At 48.7% G+C, this 13,565-nt stretch overlaps 6 protein-coding genes across 7 annotated transcripts; 1 reads left to right on the top strand and 5 right to left on the bottom strand.

Moving 5' to 3' along the window:
• Positions 1-341: 341 nt before the first annotated feature.
• Positions 342-1,463, bottom strand: PV09_00886 (uncharacterized protein). The gene is made up of 2 exons (XM_016353694.1): positions 733-1,463; positions 342-611 (listed from the first exon to the last, which is right to left on the bottom strand). The coding sequence occupies exons 1-2, from the start codon at positions 1,248-1,250 to the stop codon at positions 533-535; spliced, it is 597 nt and encodes a 198-aa protein (XP_016218847.1). The 5' UTR covers positions 1,251-1,463; the 3' UTR covers positions 342-532.
• Positions 1,464-1,625: 162 nt separating this feature from the next.
• PV09_00885 (uncharacterized protein) lies at positions 1,626-3,023 on the bottom strand. The gene is made up of 3 exons (XM_016353693.1): positions 2,678-3,023; positions 2,327-2,620; positions 1,626-2,281 (listed from the first exon to the last, which is right to left on the bottom strand). The coding sequence occupies exons 1-3, from the start codon at positions 2,834-2,836 to the stop codon at positions 1,652-1,654; spliced, it is 1,083 nt and encodes a 360-aa protein (XP_016218846.1). The 5' UTR covers positions 2,837-3,023; the 3' UTR covers positions 1,626-1,651.
• A 58-nt stretch (positions 3,024-3,081) lies between these two features.
• On the bottom strand, positions 3,082-5,021 carry PV09_00884 (uncharacterized protein). The gene has a single exon (XM_016353692.1). The coding sequence runs from the start codon at positions 4,780-4,782 to the stop codon at positions 3,253-3,255; it is 1,530 nt and encodes a 509-aa protein (XP_016218845.1). The 5' UTR covers positions 4,783-5,021; the 3' UTR covers positions 3,082-3,252.
• A 453-nt stretch (positions 5,022-5,474) lies between these two features.
• PV09_00883 (uncharacterized protein) lies at positions 5,475-10,278 on the bottom strand. Its single transcript, XM_016353691.1, has 3 exons — positions 7,248-10,278; positions 6,614-7,198; positions 5,475-6,567 (listed from the first exon to the last, which is right to left on the bottom strand). Exons 1-3 carry the CDS (start codon positions 9,861-9,863, stop codon positions 5,662-5,664), a joined length of 4,107 nt encoding a protein of 1,368 aa, XP_016218844.1. The 5' UTR covers positions 9,864-10,278; the 3' UTR covers positions 5,475-5,661.
• Positions 10,279-10,467: 189 nt separating this feature from the next.
• Positions 10,468-11,798, top strand: PV09_00882. Of its 2 annotated transcripts, XM_016353690.1 has the most exons (3): positions 10,468-10,614; positions 10,673-11,306; positions 11,357-11,798. In XM_016353690.1, exon 2 carries the CDS (start codon positions 10,802-10,804, stop codon positions 11,132-11,134), a length of 333 nt encoding a protein of 110 aa, XP_016218843.1. In that variant the 5' UTR covers positions 10,468-10,614; positions 10,673-10,801; the 3' UTR covers positions 11,135-11,306; positions 11,357-11,798. The 2 variants fall into 2 exon arrangements, with proteins under 2 accessions (XP_016218843.1, XP_016218842.1); XM_016353689.1 differs by having other exon boundaries at positions 10,468-11,306.
• Positions 11,309-13,453, bottom strand: PV09_00881 (uncharacterized protein). Its single transcript, XM_016353688.1, has 2 exons — positions 13,088-13,453; positions 11,309-13,034 (listed from the first exon to the last, which is right to left on the bottom strand). Exons 1-2 carry the CDS (start codon positions 13,337-13,339, stop codon positions 11,763-11,765), a joined length of 1,524 nt encoding a protein of 507 aa, XP_016218841.1. The 5' UTR covers positions 13,340-13,453; the 3' UTR covers positions 11,309-11,762.
• Between the last annotated feature and the right edge of the window lie 112 nt (positions 13,454-13,565).

The following is a 13,565-nucleotide window of genomic DNA, read 5'->3' as shown; positions in this document are numbered from 1 at the left end:
AACGTGCCTGCCATTCGTCCCCTCTGGTTAGACTTGGGAGATGTTGTGTCGCATGTGATAAGAGCATACTTCGCAGATGAGCAGTCACAGCAAGAAGTTCTCGCCCCTCGATCGTCGCGGTCCACCATGTCTGGGAAATCTTGACCTCCAAGTGGGAATGCCTCCGAGCTTCGCGAACAGTCATGTCTGACAAGGCGTTTTACCCGTGATGTGAGTACAAGCGAGGCTCATACTTAGCTTGGCGCTTTCTGATTTATTGAGCGTGCGTGATAACGTAGCACGTCATGCACGAGTCATTCATAATGAGGTTACTCGCAAAGAGTTCAAAACAAGAACTCTGGCACATACGGAAGGATGCACAACAGGGATTTCAATATGCATGGGCGCACACTTCCACCGTTGGCTTCGAAGGTGCCTGCATGAGATCGTTAAGAAGATGCATGGTTACTATTTAGCATTATTATACAAGGTAATATTTTCGTCGCTAGGCGGTTTGTGTCATGCGCGCCCAAAGGGAGTTAAAAGTCAGACTTTACCTCCTAAAGCTACTCTTCAGCCCCTCTAAAGCCTTTTCCACCTTCGACTCGTCCAATCCGAAGTGTCCATCATATCTGTGAGCGTCGTTAGCGGCATTTCGTCGGTCGTGCAAAAGCGAAGACCTGCAGCAGCAGCAGCAGCAGCAGCAGCAGCAGCAACATGGGCTGCATGCAGGTTTGAAGGAGCTTTTCCTACCTGTCTTGCTCTGCTCCGACACCCTCGGATCTCACTAGCGCTTTCAATCTTTGTAAGCCATCATAACCGAGACCAAACCTGGCTTCATATCTATCTTGCTCTGCCCCACTGGCTCCGCTGTTGAATATGGCTTCTTTAGCTTGCCTGATCTTTGCCTCTTCCAAGCTAAAATGAGAAGCGTAGCGGTCTTGTTCTGCGCCAATGCCTTTCGACGAGGCAGCACGTCGGATTCGTTCCAGGCCGTCGTGGCCTAGTCCGAAGTGTGCAGCGTAACGATCTTGTTCAGCACCTGAACCAAAACTAAGCTTCCTCGATGGCGAGGGAATCGTGTTCTCGGTCACGTTATCAGCAACGCTTTGAGCTTTGTCTTTCATTTGAGAGACGTATGATTCCTGATCGTTCGATTTTCTACGGGAAAACATTTCGACAGGTTGTTTTCGCAATTTCAATAGCTCGTAGCTCCAGATGTTAGCTGTTTGACTTTCGACGTCTTTATGTGGGGTAGAGGTCGTATGCATAGTAACCTATATAGGGTCCAGAAGGCTGACGTCACGAGAACGTGATCGCGTGAATGATCATGAGACGGAGAAGATTTTGAACTGTGCAGCAACGATAGCTTGAGTGAATATTGGATGAGAAGCACAGTTCGTTGAGGGGCATTTATTAAATGCACGAGCGAGGAACTTAGGGATTGTAGCTAGCGAGATTGTCCGCCAACACTTGTATCGAATCCGTAGCTTGGCGCGCTTTGCGGCCTCCATAGAAAAGGGTGACGAGCATGTAACACGAAAGATCAAGTCTCTTGATGCTACGATCGTGGAAGGAGAATGCTTAGACTATTGATGCAGAGATAAGTCATCGCATAAATAAACGTCAAATGTGGGCTGAGAGAGCAAAACGGAAACTCAGTTTCGTTACATTAAAGCATCTGTACTTCGACTAAGCTCCTTCTAACACCCCCATGCTGGCCCAGATCTATATTGTGATTCTCAATCTCATACGCGACAGCCTGTCTTTCTCTGCATTCGATCTTGAAAGCATCGACGCTTCCTCCAACGCCGAAATACATTTTTTTCGCTGCAACGATGCCTTTGCCCATTCTTACTTGCTTCAGTATCCCGATCAAGGCTTCTGTGAAAGAAACTAAAGCCGCTGGTGAATAGATTGTTTCGGAAGCTAGGCATAGGATGTTCATCTCGGGTGCCGTAGGGATAAGAGAGAGAAAAGGTCTCGAGGGTGACCACGATCCGGATATTAGATTTATCGTGATACCCTGGCCTCTAAGGGCGGAGAGGAAGGCTTCAACAAGTTCAGGAGTAATTTCCAAGTCACCATTGTCGTGGGCTTCCTTAAGTGGGTTAGGTGATTCAGGCGAAAATGGTGTGTCAGTAGCTGGCAGCGTGCTGGCCCAGGTGAGCAACAGGTTTGGTAGGGTGACAAGTCGAAGTACTGAAGCATTGTAGTCAGTCAAGGTAAAGTATATCCCCAAGCCCTCAGTGATAGCATAGTGGAATAGAATCAAAGACGGTATCGAAGTCCCACACCCAAGCTAGAAGATGTTAGCATTTGGCGGGCTGGAGAAGACCTTACGCACCTCAACAACATGATCAACTCTACATAAGTCGTCGAGGTCCTTTCTCGGGCCACGATCCAGCAGAAGCTTCGCCAGGTCAAAAGAACATTCCCAGCTTTTGTATCCTCCTTCGTATACATTCGTCCTGATATCGCTCTCGTCAAGGCTAACCTGCTCGTTTTCGTCGCCGTCGTCTTCAGCCATGAGTTGCAATCGAATGTCAAAGAGTTCTCTTCTTGGCAACTTCACTTTTCTCCCCTTGGGCGATTCAATTTCAACGAATGAGTAGGCAATCTTGGATGGTAGACTGGATAGCTGCAACCCGTGTGTAATTAGTAATGACTATGATTTTTGAGCGCGAATGTGACATGCCAAATCCTCTATCTTGTGACTTCGTGCTATCTCTGGCGCTGACGTGCTCTGTCCTTCATTTTGCGTTGATTTCGTGTTTTTTGGAACTGGCGCATTTTGTTTGCTCGTATCTGTAGATTCGATATCATCGTCGTCCTCAAACCCGAAGCTGAAAGACATGGCAATGTCTTTTAGTTCACGTTAGATTGGCCGGGTTTATCCTTAAACATGAACTACGTGTCAATATTCTAAGGAAGGAAGCATAGATAATTACAACTTGTCCACAACCATCAGATAACTCGCGTAACTGGCTACGTGGACTCGAGGACGAATGATAGAGTTTGCGCTCGTGTTGGCTGATCACGTGATGAGAGAATCTTTTCGTCTCTATGGAGACGACTGGGAGGGGAAAGAAGTGTTTTGCATATTTTTTGATCAAGGGAATGTTGCCATTTTGTCATCTGGAATTTTTCTATTTCAAGCGCAACGTGATTAGTCTAAGCACTTTCTACTATAAGGTCGAACAATGTACTACAGAAGCGTGCAGCAAGACGATCAAAGAACCAAACGCATTCTAAATCTTGTGCTTATCGACCTCAGATGTGTCCGTTCGCCAGTTTGCGATCGGCATTGCCATTTGCTGCTACAAAGGAGCTCCCAGCCCGATAGAACTGTAGATCTGTTGTGATATCGCCACTCTTTGCTTCTCTCAAGTCCGAGAAGTAATTCTTTCGAGGCTTCCATTGGCCCGTCGCACCACTTTTTGGTATGGCGGACAGTGCGTTTTGAATATAGGTACTGTTCAAATTAAGCATCGGCGTCGCAGGCATGGCCTCTGGGTTCTCTAATCTGGGAACGGCCGCCAAATAGCCATTGCTCTTCATATAATTGTAGAGACGGCAGAACATTTGCGCGGTAGCCTCTGCGCCCAGTGTCCACGATGCATTCGTGTAGCCAATGACGCAACATGCATTCGGCAGGTCCTGTAGCATGACACCCTTCCACATAAACTTTTCTGGCAGATGAAGGGGTTTGCCGTCCACGATGAAGTTGATACCACCCGCGAGGTGGATCTTTAATCCCGTTGCAGTCACGATCGTGTCGAAGTTTAGTGTCTCACCCGAGTCCATCAATATGCCCTTCTCTGTGACCGTTTTGATCGTGCCAGTCACCAGGTCACAGTTCCCTTTTCGTAACGCCTTGTAAAAGTCTCCATCTGGACAGAGACATAATCTCTGTTCCCATGGATTGTATGATGGTACAAAGTGTGGATCGAAAGGAATATGAGGCGGGAGTTGTTTCTTCGTAGCATAAGCAAGAAGGCGTCGAGCGACATTCGGGAAGTATCGACAGAAGTAGAAGAAGGCGTAAGGTACAAGGAGGAATCGCATACGGTCAATCCATGATGCCCACGATCCAGGCAATGCAGCATGATAGATGCTTCCCAGAGCATCCTTGCTAGGTAACGACATTATGTAGCTGGGGCTGCGTTGGATTATCGTGACGTGTTGTGCGGTCTTTGCGAGAACAGGGAATATGGTCACAGCCGTTGCGCCGCTGCCGATGATGGCAATCCGTTTGTTGCTATAGTCGTAGTCTTCCGGCCAGAACTGCGGGTGAATGACCTTTCCTTGAAACCTTTCCAACCCAGGAATAACCGTCTTCATGGGCGTCTCATAGTCATAGTAGCCAGTACCGAGTATGAGAAACCTTCCTCTAACAAGGTGCTCGTGTCCGTGGACCTCTACATGCAGTGTCCACTTCAATGCTTCCGAACTCCATTCTGCGCTCTTAACTTTGTGATTGTATCTAATCTTCTTATCAATGCCTTCGCTAGCTGCGCTCTCCCTCATATATTTCATGATTGCCTCTCCCGATGCAATCGGATGGTTCTCTTTCCAAGGCCGCCATGGGAAGCCGAAAGTGTGTAGGTCGGAATCAGATCGTAAACCTGGATACTTGAAGAAGTTCCATGTACCGCCCATATCACTCCGTGCCTCCAGAATCGTGTAGGTGGTTCCTGGGGGACAATAGGTCTGTATGCGCTGCGCGAAGTTGATGCCCGAAATACCGCTTCCTACGATAATGACATCGTATTCGGGCAACATTCCGGCGTGGCCATTCATGTTAAAAGAGGTCTCCGACTTCAATCGTGCGTTTAGAAAAGGTAATGACGTATACGGAGGCGTTAACTGAGTTGACACAGTCGCAAAGTAGGGGGCCCAGTACGTTATAGATCATACCCCAGATGCAGTTGCCTCGGCGTGATCCTTAGATAGTTTAAGCAGATGAGAATAGTGTTACCCCTCAGCTATTCATCTTTCGTGCGAAACTTCAGCCCACATGGCAAAGGCATGGGTAGATCATGAGCGGATGCAGTCAAGCGTCTGGGCGCCATCTGAAAAGAGGTCAAAATGCCGAGGCACGTGCCAATTCGCCTCACTGTACTCCGTACTCCACGGACGGATTTTCTCGCATTTTTCGCACTCGTCATTTCTGTTATGAAGATTTCATAGAATCGGATGAGATTTTACGCACGAAAATGGACGCGACTTCAGGTCGTGTGGTTTTGTTAAGGGGTCCTCATCGGGAAAGTCCGACTTATCACGTTCTTCCGTGCGTAACAATTGCCTGGGTAGATTGCTTCTTAGATGATCACCGGTAGGCATCATAATCTGGCGGGGAACCCTAACTCGATCCGAAGCTTCGCCACGGTTCTATGCGTCTAATTGATTGATATGACCAAGAAACTCATATCGACATTGAGCCAATGGCATCAGGCATGAGGAAGGTGATCGGGCCATCTCAAATGGGTGTTAAGAAATATATCGGTATTGAAAATAATATCATTAGACGCTGGGATATCAAGCTCCACCCGACCAGTAAACCTAATTCTGTAAAGCGCATACTTGATCATTTCCATAGTAATTGAGTGCAGTCCCATCAACCGTATTCTTATACCCACAGATATTGTATAATAGCGCCCTTTGCGAAAGTCGTCATCATCATCGTCTCGGCAGGACACCTGCCATTCGACCCCCACCACTTGCCAAGCTTTGTCGTACAATCATCTCCGCTGCAGCTGCTGCGGCAAGTCTCTCCTTTTGTCGGCTTCTGTCCTTCAGGTACTTTTCTGCCTCAGGTCTCATCCTCAGAATCCTCAATATGATGTCATCGTTTGGTTCGGCTTGAGCTTGCTTTCTCTTCTCTTCTTTTGCCTTCCTCATCGTCCCTAAATTGCGGCTCAGCATGATAGTCTTATGTCTTCGTGACGGAACACCAAGTAGTCCGGCGGCGCCGCCAAAGGAATGGCTACCTATTGGTGTCAATGTGGGCGGCGCGCTCATACGGTTCTGCCTAAAAGCCTCTTGTTGTCTTCTTGTTGTTGCAGAAGCCATTGCCTCTGATGTTCGAATAAGCTCGTCCGTTTGCTCGAAGTAGAAGAAATTTAATGTCTTCAATTCCGAGTACTTCGGCGATTTGAGCACATCAGCTGGCACACCTTCTCCATCTGCATAGAAGAAGTCATAAAGGATTTGCAGCCACTTGAACACAATGTCCAGTTCTTGGTGGGACAAGGGTCGCTGATTTGACGGCTTGTCTGAGAGGGGTGGCACTAAAAGTGCCTCGATTGTTTGCAGTACCTCCTTCCACAGTCGTGTCATCACCATGATCATGGCAGATCCTGTCAACGTCTGATTCATAATGGCGAAGTTCTCGTTAAAATACGTGAGTAGTGGCTTGAGCGCGTTCTCGATATCATCCGATGACGGTCCAGTCGCAACAGCTTGCGGTTTGATTCTCTGTTGGAAATAGGTAATAGCACTCATCGCTGTCTGCATCGAGATGCCTTTCGACACCATGCTCTTGAGTCGTTGTGGCGAAAGAATGTAGTGAATATATGACGAAAGCTAAGGTTATCAGTATTCGCTATTCTGTATGAGCACCTATTCTTACCTTATCGGTGATTTTGCGTGTCATATCACGTTCTGTTCGTTTTAGGTGACGGAAGGCTTTTCCAAAGTAGAATTGAATGTCGTCTCTTTCGCCTTCCATGCCTACTCGCAGTAACAATCGGCCTTGGGTGTCCAAATCAAGCCAATATTCTCTAGGAAGATAGTCTCTGAAATGAGATGGATCAAGTTTCAAGGAAGTGCGTCCAACACAATCATGGTCGCCGAGAGCATCCCAGTCCCATATCGTTGCGATGATGTTAAGAGGTCCTGTCGTAACAATGTCCACGCTCTCGTCCCAACGAGGGTTTAAATTACCGTAGATAATGCGTGTTTTTGCCAGACGCTTCTGATATTCATCACCGAGAACAACATATGGATCGCTCAAGCCATTGACATCGCAGGCCTTTAAGTCTTCTGCTTCTATTATCTTAATTGTGAAAACATATTTGTCAGTTTTACGTTCACGCCTGTGCACCGGTGGTTCATGTTTCTGAATGACCTCTGCACAGGCATCGACATTAATCTCCTTCTCGAGTTTGTCCAACTGCTGCATAGCATACTCGATGTTGTTGAGCTTGACCAGTGACTGTAGATAATGAGCAATTGAATATTGATATGAAATGGACAGCATATACCTCGGGCAAGAACTGAAATGGCTCTACTTTTTCTTTGCTTGCATAGAGATCCTTTGCCATTTGCATCCATTTCTCCTGTCTTGTCTGCGTTGCAGCCGCTTCCTGTTCAGGAGTTGGTTTGTTCATCTCCCTTGTAAATTGTTGTTCAACAAGATCACAGTATTTTGCCACTCCGACACCTACCGCCTTCGCAATTGCGGTCATGAACTTAGCATACTGCAAATCGTCGTCCCAATTGAGGCTCACAATCTGATCGATTGGTTGCTTAAATGCCTGAAAAATGTCAAACACAGAGTGGCTATGTCGCTGCTGCTCAGAGCTGAGCTCGCCGTTCGATTCCTGCGGAGCAAATGTGTCGTTCTTAACTGCGTTTTCGACCCATTCGACTATGCGACTATCTGTCTCGGCAATCCATCTCCAGACGAATTCTTGCAGGAGTCCTTCGATATGAAATGCGAAAGGAGTTTCCGGCAGAACAGTCGAATGTACCCTTCTGATCTCTACCATTTCTCGGTACAGATCGAAACCATCCTGCTGTGGAATCTCCTCATTTCTCTCTTTGGCCATCTCCATGATTCTTGACACCAGATCTCTCGAGTCAGCTGCAAATGAGGGGAAAACTTCAGAAACAAGAATCTGCATTGGGCTCACGCCCATGATATTTGGGGTTTTACGGAACCGTTTCTGGATTCTGTCCGACAATTTGACAACGTCCTTGCCAAGCTGAATAACGTGGAAGAATTCCCACTGGCCTGCGTCATCTGGTACATTTTTTGCCAGCAAATCAGCATATATCTCAGCTGCTTTGTCCTTGAGACTTCGTTCGAGCTCTCCAGAGTATTGATCTAAATCTTCAGGGGATTTCGGAAACAGCTCATCGCTGTATAGATGTTCCTCTAGCAGATACATGATTGGACCAATCTCTGGCATTTTAGAATCATAGCAATGTAGCATCAGTGAAAACAGGTCCCTCTGCAGCGCATCATGTATCGCGCTAAGTGCGTTCTGATATAGGGCATAATCTGCGACGGTCCACTTGCGCCAGTCGGCAACAACTTCCTGTACGACCATGCTCTTCCTGTTGGATTTCTTTGTGTCCGGTTGCGGTTCCTTCATAAACAGGAAAGCGGCATCCAACGTGTCAAGGTCTATTTCGTTGTGCGTATACAGATCTTTCACAACATCAAAGAATAATATCGGGCGCGAGAATCCTGGGATGCGCCATCTCAACGCAAGTTCTCCCATTAGATCCATCGATTGTTTGGAAAATAGCTGTCGACTAGCACCTTCATCGGGATTACTTGAACGCTCTTGCAGGCCGTGGAGGATGCAGGCTTTAACAACAGCTTTGTAGTAAGCACGTGGATCAGGTGGGATGAAAGTGAATGAAATGGCATCGTCCTCTTCAACCACCGTACTGTTTAGACTCAAGCCAGACATATCAACTGGTTGATCAACCACGTACGCGTTGTTATTCTCCGGTTCGGACATCTTCCTAGACGTCTCTGAATAACCTGACTCCCGGCTATTATGCTCCAACTGCGATTTCAAGTGTGGTAGGCTTGCGGAAGTCATCTTCGCCAATTCCATGTTAGATTGCATGATAGCGAGCATCATCTGTGATATTTCTGGCCCTTCCGCCTTCTTCCATGCCTCGTATGCCTCTTCGGTGTCAAAGTCGTCACTGTTGAGCGTCTTTTTAGTGTTTAGACTGAGGCTGGTTTGATACAACTTCAGATCTTGCAAAGCTGCCTTTTCTGTCCATTCTCCTCTGTGTTGATCGATGTCATCCTGGACTTTTCCATACGGCAGGTTAAAAATCCTAGATACCACGAGCGCCAGAGGCATGTCCTTCAGCTCGTGGCTCAGAGGCACCTCGACTTCTATCGAATGGCCGCCAGCCCCGCCGTTGCGTGTGGAATCAGACACAATGTCGAGATCGTGTACCAGCAGCTTCTTTTCCATAGATTGCAGTCGACTGGCTAACTCTGGTCGCTCCCTTGCCCAATCGTTGTCCTTCAAAATCGCGCTGATCAAGCGTAAGAAGAGTGCAACATGTCGGTCAACCATCAACTTCCAGCTCTCGTCTTCCGGTGGCTTGCCCTTTCTCAATTCTTGAGTCGTCCGCGAGAAGAAAATCAATACGAGGTCCTCCACTTTGCGGTCCTTTTCGACCATTTTGCGAAATGAGGGGTTCTTGAACTCGTTCAAAAAAGTGGCGAATGTGCGTTTGATGAGAGCATCGCCGTACTCCGGCATACGCTCCTTGCCCATTAGGACGCCGGTGAGCCTCTTGTCCAGGGCGGCCATGAAGGCATGAGGGAACTTCGCGCTCTTGGTGTTGGATAGCCCCGCAAAACCCATCACAATATCAGCAGTGGACGTGGTCGACTTCCGAGCCGGCTGCGCTGTGTTTGAAACATGTTGCAACCTCTTTTGACGGGGCTGAAGCAGGTACGCAAGGTAAGCGACACGGAGAGCGTACAAGTAGGCATCTTCGCTGCTGACGGCCTTCCTCTTTGAATATGACGATTCCCGCCGCAAGCGACCCTCCTGAGCAACTTTGCTGAGCCTGGGATTGTGGTATCCGCGCGCGCGACTTGACGGTGTCGACATTAGGCTCGAGTGCTGGTTTCTCAGGAACGCAGTGAACGAGGTTGTTTGTAGGCAAGAAGACACAGCATTTCCTGTTCAGTCGGGCAAGTCTCTCATCGGGGATGTGCGCACCTGGCACTAGAGCAAAGAGAAAAAAAAATTGGCTGGTGGTGCAGCAGAAGCAGGAGCAAGGAGGGGAGGAGGGGAGGAGAAGAAGTAGCAGGAGCAACTGGTGATGGGCACCTGAACAATGAGTTCGGCACGAACAAGGAGAGGAAGGTTCGATGGGGAGCGCAGTGGCGTAACAGCAGAGTCAAGAGCGATGGTAGTGTGGCGCACAAGTGCAGGAAGCGCGATCAGGTATGAAGCGTTGGGGAGCGACTTCGTTTTGTGTGTTATTGACGCTTGTGATGCCGCTTGGATTGCTCCAACTTGCAATTACGAGAGCCGCCAGGAATAGCTCGCGGTGACGACTGTGTCTCTGCTTTTCCCCACCAACTTAGCCTGTGCCCTGCTTCTGAAACTAGGTGGTTGTTTAGCAAGGCCCGGACGGAGCACGTGTGGCCCCGACGCTGACCCTCTAACGCTGAGCGTCGCTGGCAACGGCGCCCTCGCTCACCTGTGGGCGCTTTCGAACCACAAAAGGCGGAGGACGCAACCCTTGCAGTCACATGCCAATGGGAAAATGCACGACCCGGCGGACCTCACCGATCGTCGACAGAACATGACACAGTTCGGGTCCGGATAAATTTACGAACGCGGCCGAATGCAGGTACATTGACTTCCTTCTCCTTTTCCTTGCCCGACCAAGCACCAAGATGTTGAAATAGGGCCTTGTGCTTCATTCTGGAATTCTCTTTTACGCTCGCGGTTCCTCGATCTTTAAACAACTCCTCTTGTGCGTAACTTTCGAACGAAGAACTTCACACAAAAGCGTCCCATCGTAGATTCCGTATGCGATGACGGAATCTGCCAAAGGAGAAAAACCCCGTCTCACGGAGGAGGAGAAGAAGTCGAACCATATTGCTTCCGAACAGAAGCGCCGACAGGCCATCCGGGAAGGCTTCGACAGGCTTGCTAGCCTGGTGCCTGGAATGGAGGGTCAAGGTCGGAGTGAGAGCTTGGTGCTTAATGCTGCCATACAGCACATGAAGGACGAAATCGTGCAGTATAAGCAGCTGTTGGCGCAGGCACAAGCCACCGGCATCGACACAAAGGACATCGAAATTCCCGACCTTGATCCGCCCGCCGAGGATGGAATGAATGGAATGGGCCACAACGGCATGCCTTAGGTCCACCCCAGCGATTCCGAAATTTGTTTGGCGAGAGAGGAAGCAATCACGACTTCTAAGACCTTCACGAAGAATGACGCCACAATGCAGAAGCCCCGAACTTACGTTGTTCGACCATACACGCGACAGCACGCTTAAGGGATAGTCAATCAAGAGGGAAATTTCGAGTAAGGTATTCGAATTGTGTCTGCATGGAGAGAAATTCTCGTTTACACTATACAGAGAGCGCCGAGCGTGACGCTATATCAATCCCTTCGTTTGACTGCATAATGGGCGGGAATGAGCTTCAGACCTGGGTTTTGATATCAAGCCACCAAGCTCCTTGGAGGACCACTTCTGTGCACGAAATAAATTGGAAAGCGCGCTGGAGCATAAACAGGACACATAATACTATCGTTCGACTATGAGAGATAGACCTATGAGAGTTGTGTACCGAAAAAAATCCAACTCATTGAATGCTCACTATGTTCGAACGTCTTCAGTCGGCTAAACAAACGGTAGGGAGAATGTATTTGACAATCGCTCAAATAGCTTTGTTCGAGTTTGTCAATGTTACGTCGCACACAGACAGCTCCACTAGATGCAATAGGACGAGGTCGAGAATACTTAGAGAAACGCATTTGACTTCTCACACTGCGGTCGGTGTCGGATTCGTACTTCGCTCTGTGCTGTCACTTGTTGCCACAGGCTCAACACTTGGCTCAGTGGAAGGTTCATCGACAGGTTTTGCAGCATCCGTCTTGTCTTGCTCGACCTGCGCTCCATTCGTGATGACTTCTGCCGTAGCAGATTGTTCCGTTCCAGAAGTCTCTTCCGTATTCTCCGTATTCGTCGTTGGCTTCTCAGCTACTGTAGAATGGCCATTGGGGACCGCTGCGTCTTGAAGCGAGAGCTCGATAATCGACAACACGCTACCAGGTTGGACGATAAGGTTAGTGATAACAAGTCTATCATCCGCTGCAGAGAATATCTTCTTCCAGTCCTCAAGGTCCCGCTGCTTGCCGTTGAAGTGACTCATGACTACAAGATCGATCGTTCTTCCCGCTTTCTCAACAATCGTTGGTAACAGACCTGGTGGGGGCACAACTTGGTCCATAATGAGGATCTTAGAGCCTGCTTTCATGCTTACGACAAGATTCTTGAGTATGGTAATTGCCTCAGCATCAGCCCAGTCGTGTAGGATTTGGCGCAAGAGGAACACATCAGCGTCCTTGATCGGCTGCTCGTTGAAAAAGTCATGGCCCATGAACTCCAGCTTCTTCGCCGACGAATCTGGCATCTTGGCCCTGCCTTGCTCGACAACCTCAGGTAGATCCTGAACTACAAAGTTCAAATCGGGGTACTTGTCGACTACTGCGAGACTAGCGTGGCCGAGACTGCCTCCTACATCGACAACTTTAGCAGCACCAAGAGAACCCCAATCGTACCCTTTTACTAGATGATCAACTGAGTAGATGGGTGCGGCTCTCATAGCACCCATGAGTCTCCCAAAGCGCTCACTATGCTCAGGTTCGCCTTTGAGCCAAGCGAACATTGGCAAGGGCGTCTGAAAAGCAACATTAAAGGCCGTTTCGTTCTTGGCATCACTACCTTTGTAATGTTCCGTCATCTCGACCATTTTTGTGCTGACTGGGTAGCTAAACTCGATGGCGTGGCTGACGTAGTCCTGGATTGAAGGGCTGCTAGCTAAGAGCAGTGACATCGCTGAATGTGCAACTTGGCCCGTGGATGGCTCAAAGAAATAGCCGTTGAGCATCGTATAGCGGAGTACACGCTTGAGCTGGTTCTCAGGAAGCGACGTTGCGGCTGCAAGGTCCGAATAGGAGATGCTGCCTTCCTTGGGCACGTGCTGGGCTACCTTGAAATGCACAATCCATCGAAGCGTCGCTGGATTGACGTACTACGTTTGCTGATTGTTAGCGTGAACAAGTACAGCCTAACAATTAGACGAACCTCAGCGGTTTGTGTTCGCACTCTTTCTTCTGGTCCGAGGATTAAATTGTGCAGGCTGAGCGTCAGCTCGAGCAGCTGCTGGCGAGCAACCTGGATCTCTGCCGGGGCTGAGTCTGGAAAACGCGGAGGACCATCGGCAGCAAATGAAGGCGCAGGATGTCGATTCTGCTCCAAGAACTTGGATATATTATACGTCAAGCCCGAAATCTGGAAAGCGAGGTCGTTCAGACTAGGCGTTGCGGTAGAAGCCATGTTGAATTAGAACGTGACTGGGAAACGAGAAAGAGGGCCATTGCGGGCTAGCCACAACGACCGTATTTAAGGGAATTCTCTTCATGGAGACTATGTAGCACCGTATTGCAAGACTTCCAAATCCGTCTGAGAACATTCGCCGGGATTATGGTCTAGCTGCTGTGGAGTCTCGGAGCTTGGCTCGAGTTGAGTACTAAAAGTGCTCAAAGCTCCGAAGAAAGCAATC

This window comes from Verruconis gallopava (genome assembly GCF_000836295.1).
Source record: "Verruconis gallopava strain CBS 43764 unplaced genomic scaffold supercont1.2, whole genome shotgun sequence".
Classification (NCBI taxonomy): domain Eukaryota; kingdom Fungi; phylum Ascomycota; class Dothideomycetes; order Venturiales; family Sympoventuriaceae; genus Verruconis; species Verruconis gallopava.
This window is presented reverse-complemented; position numbering and strand designations above follow the sequence as displayed.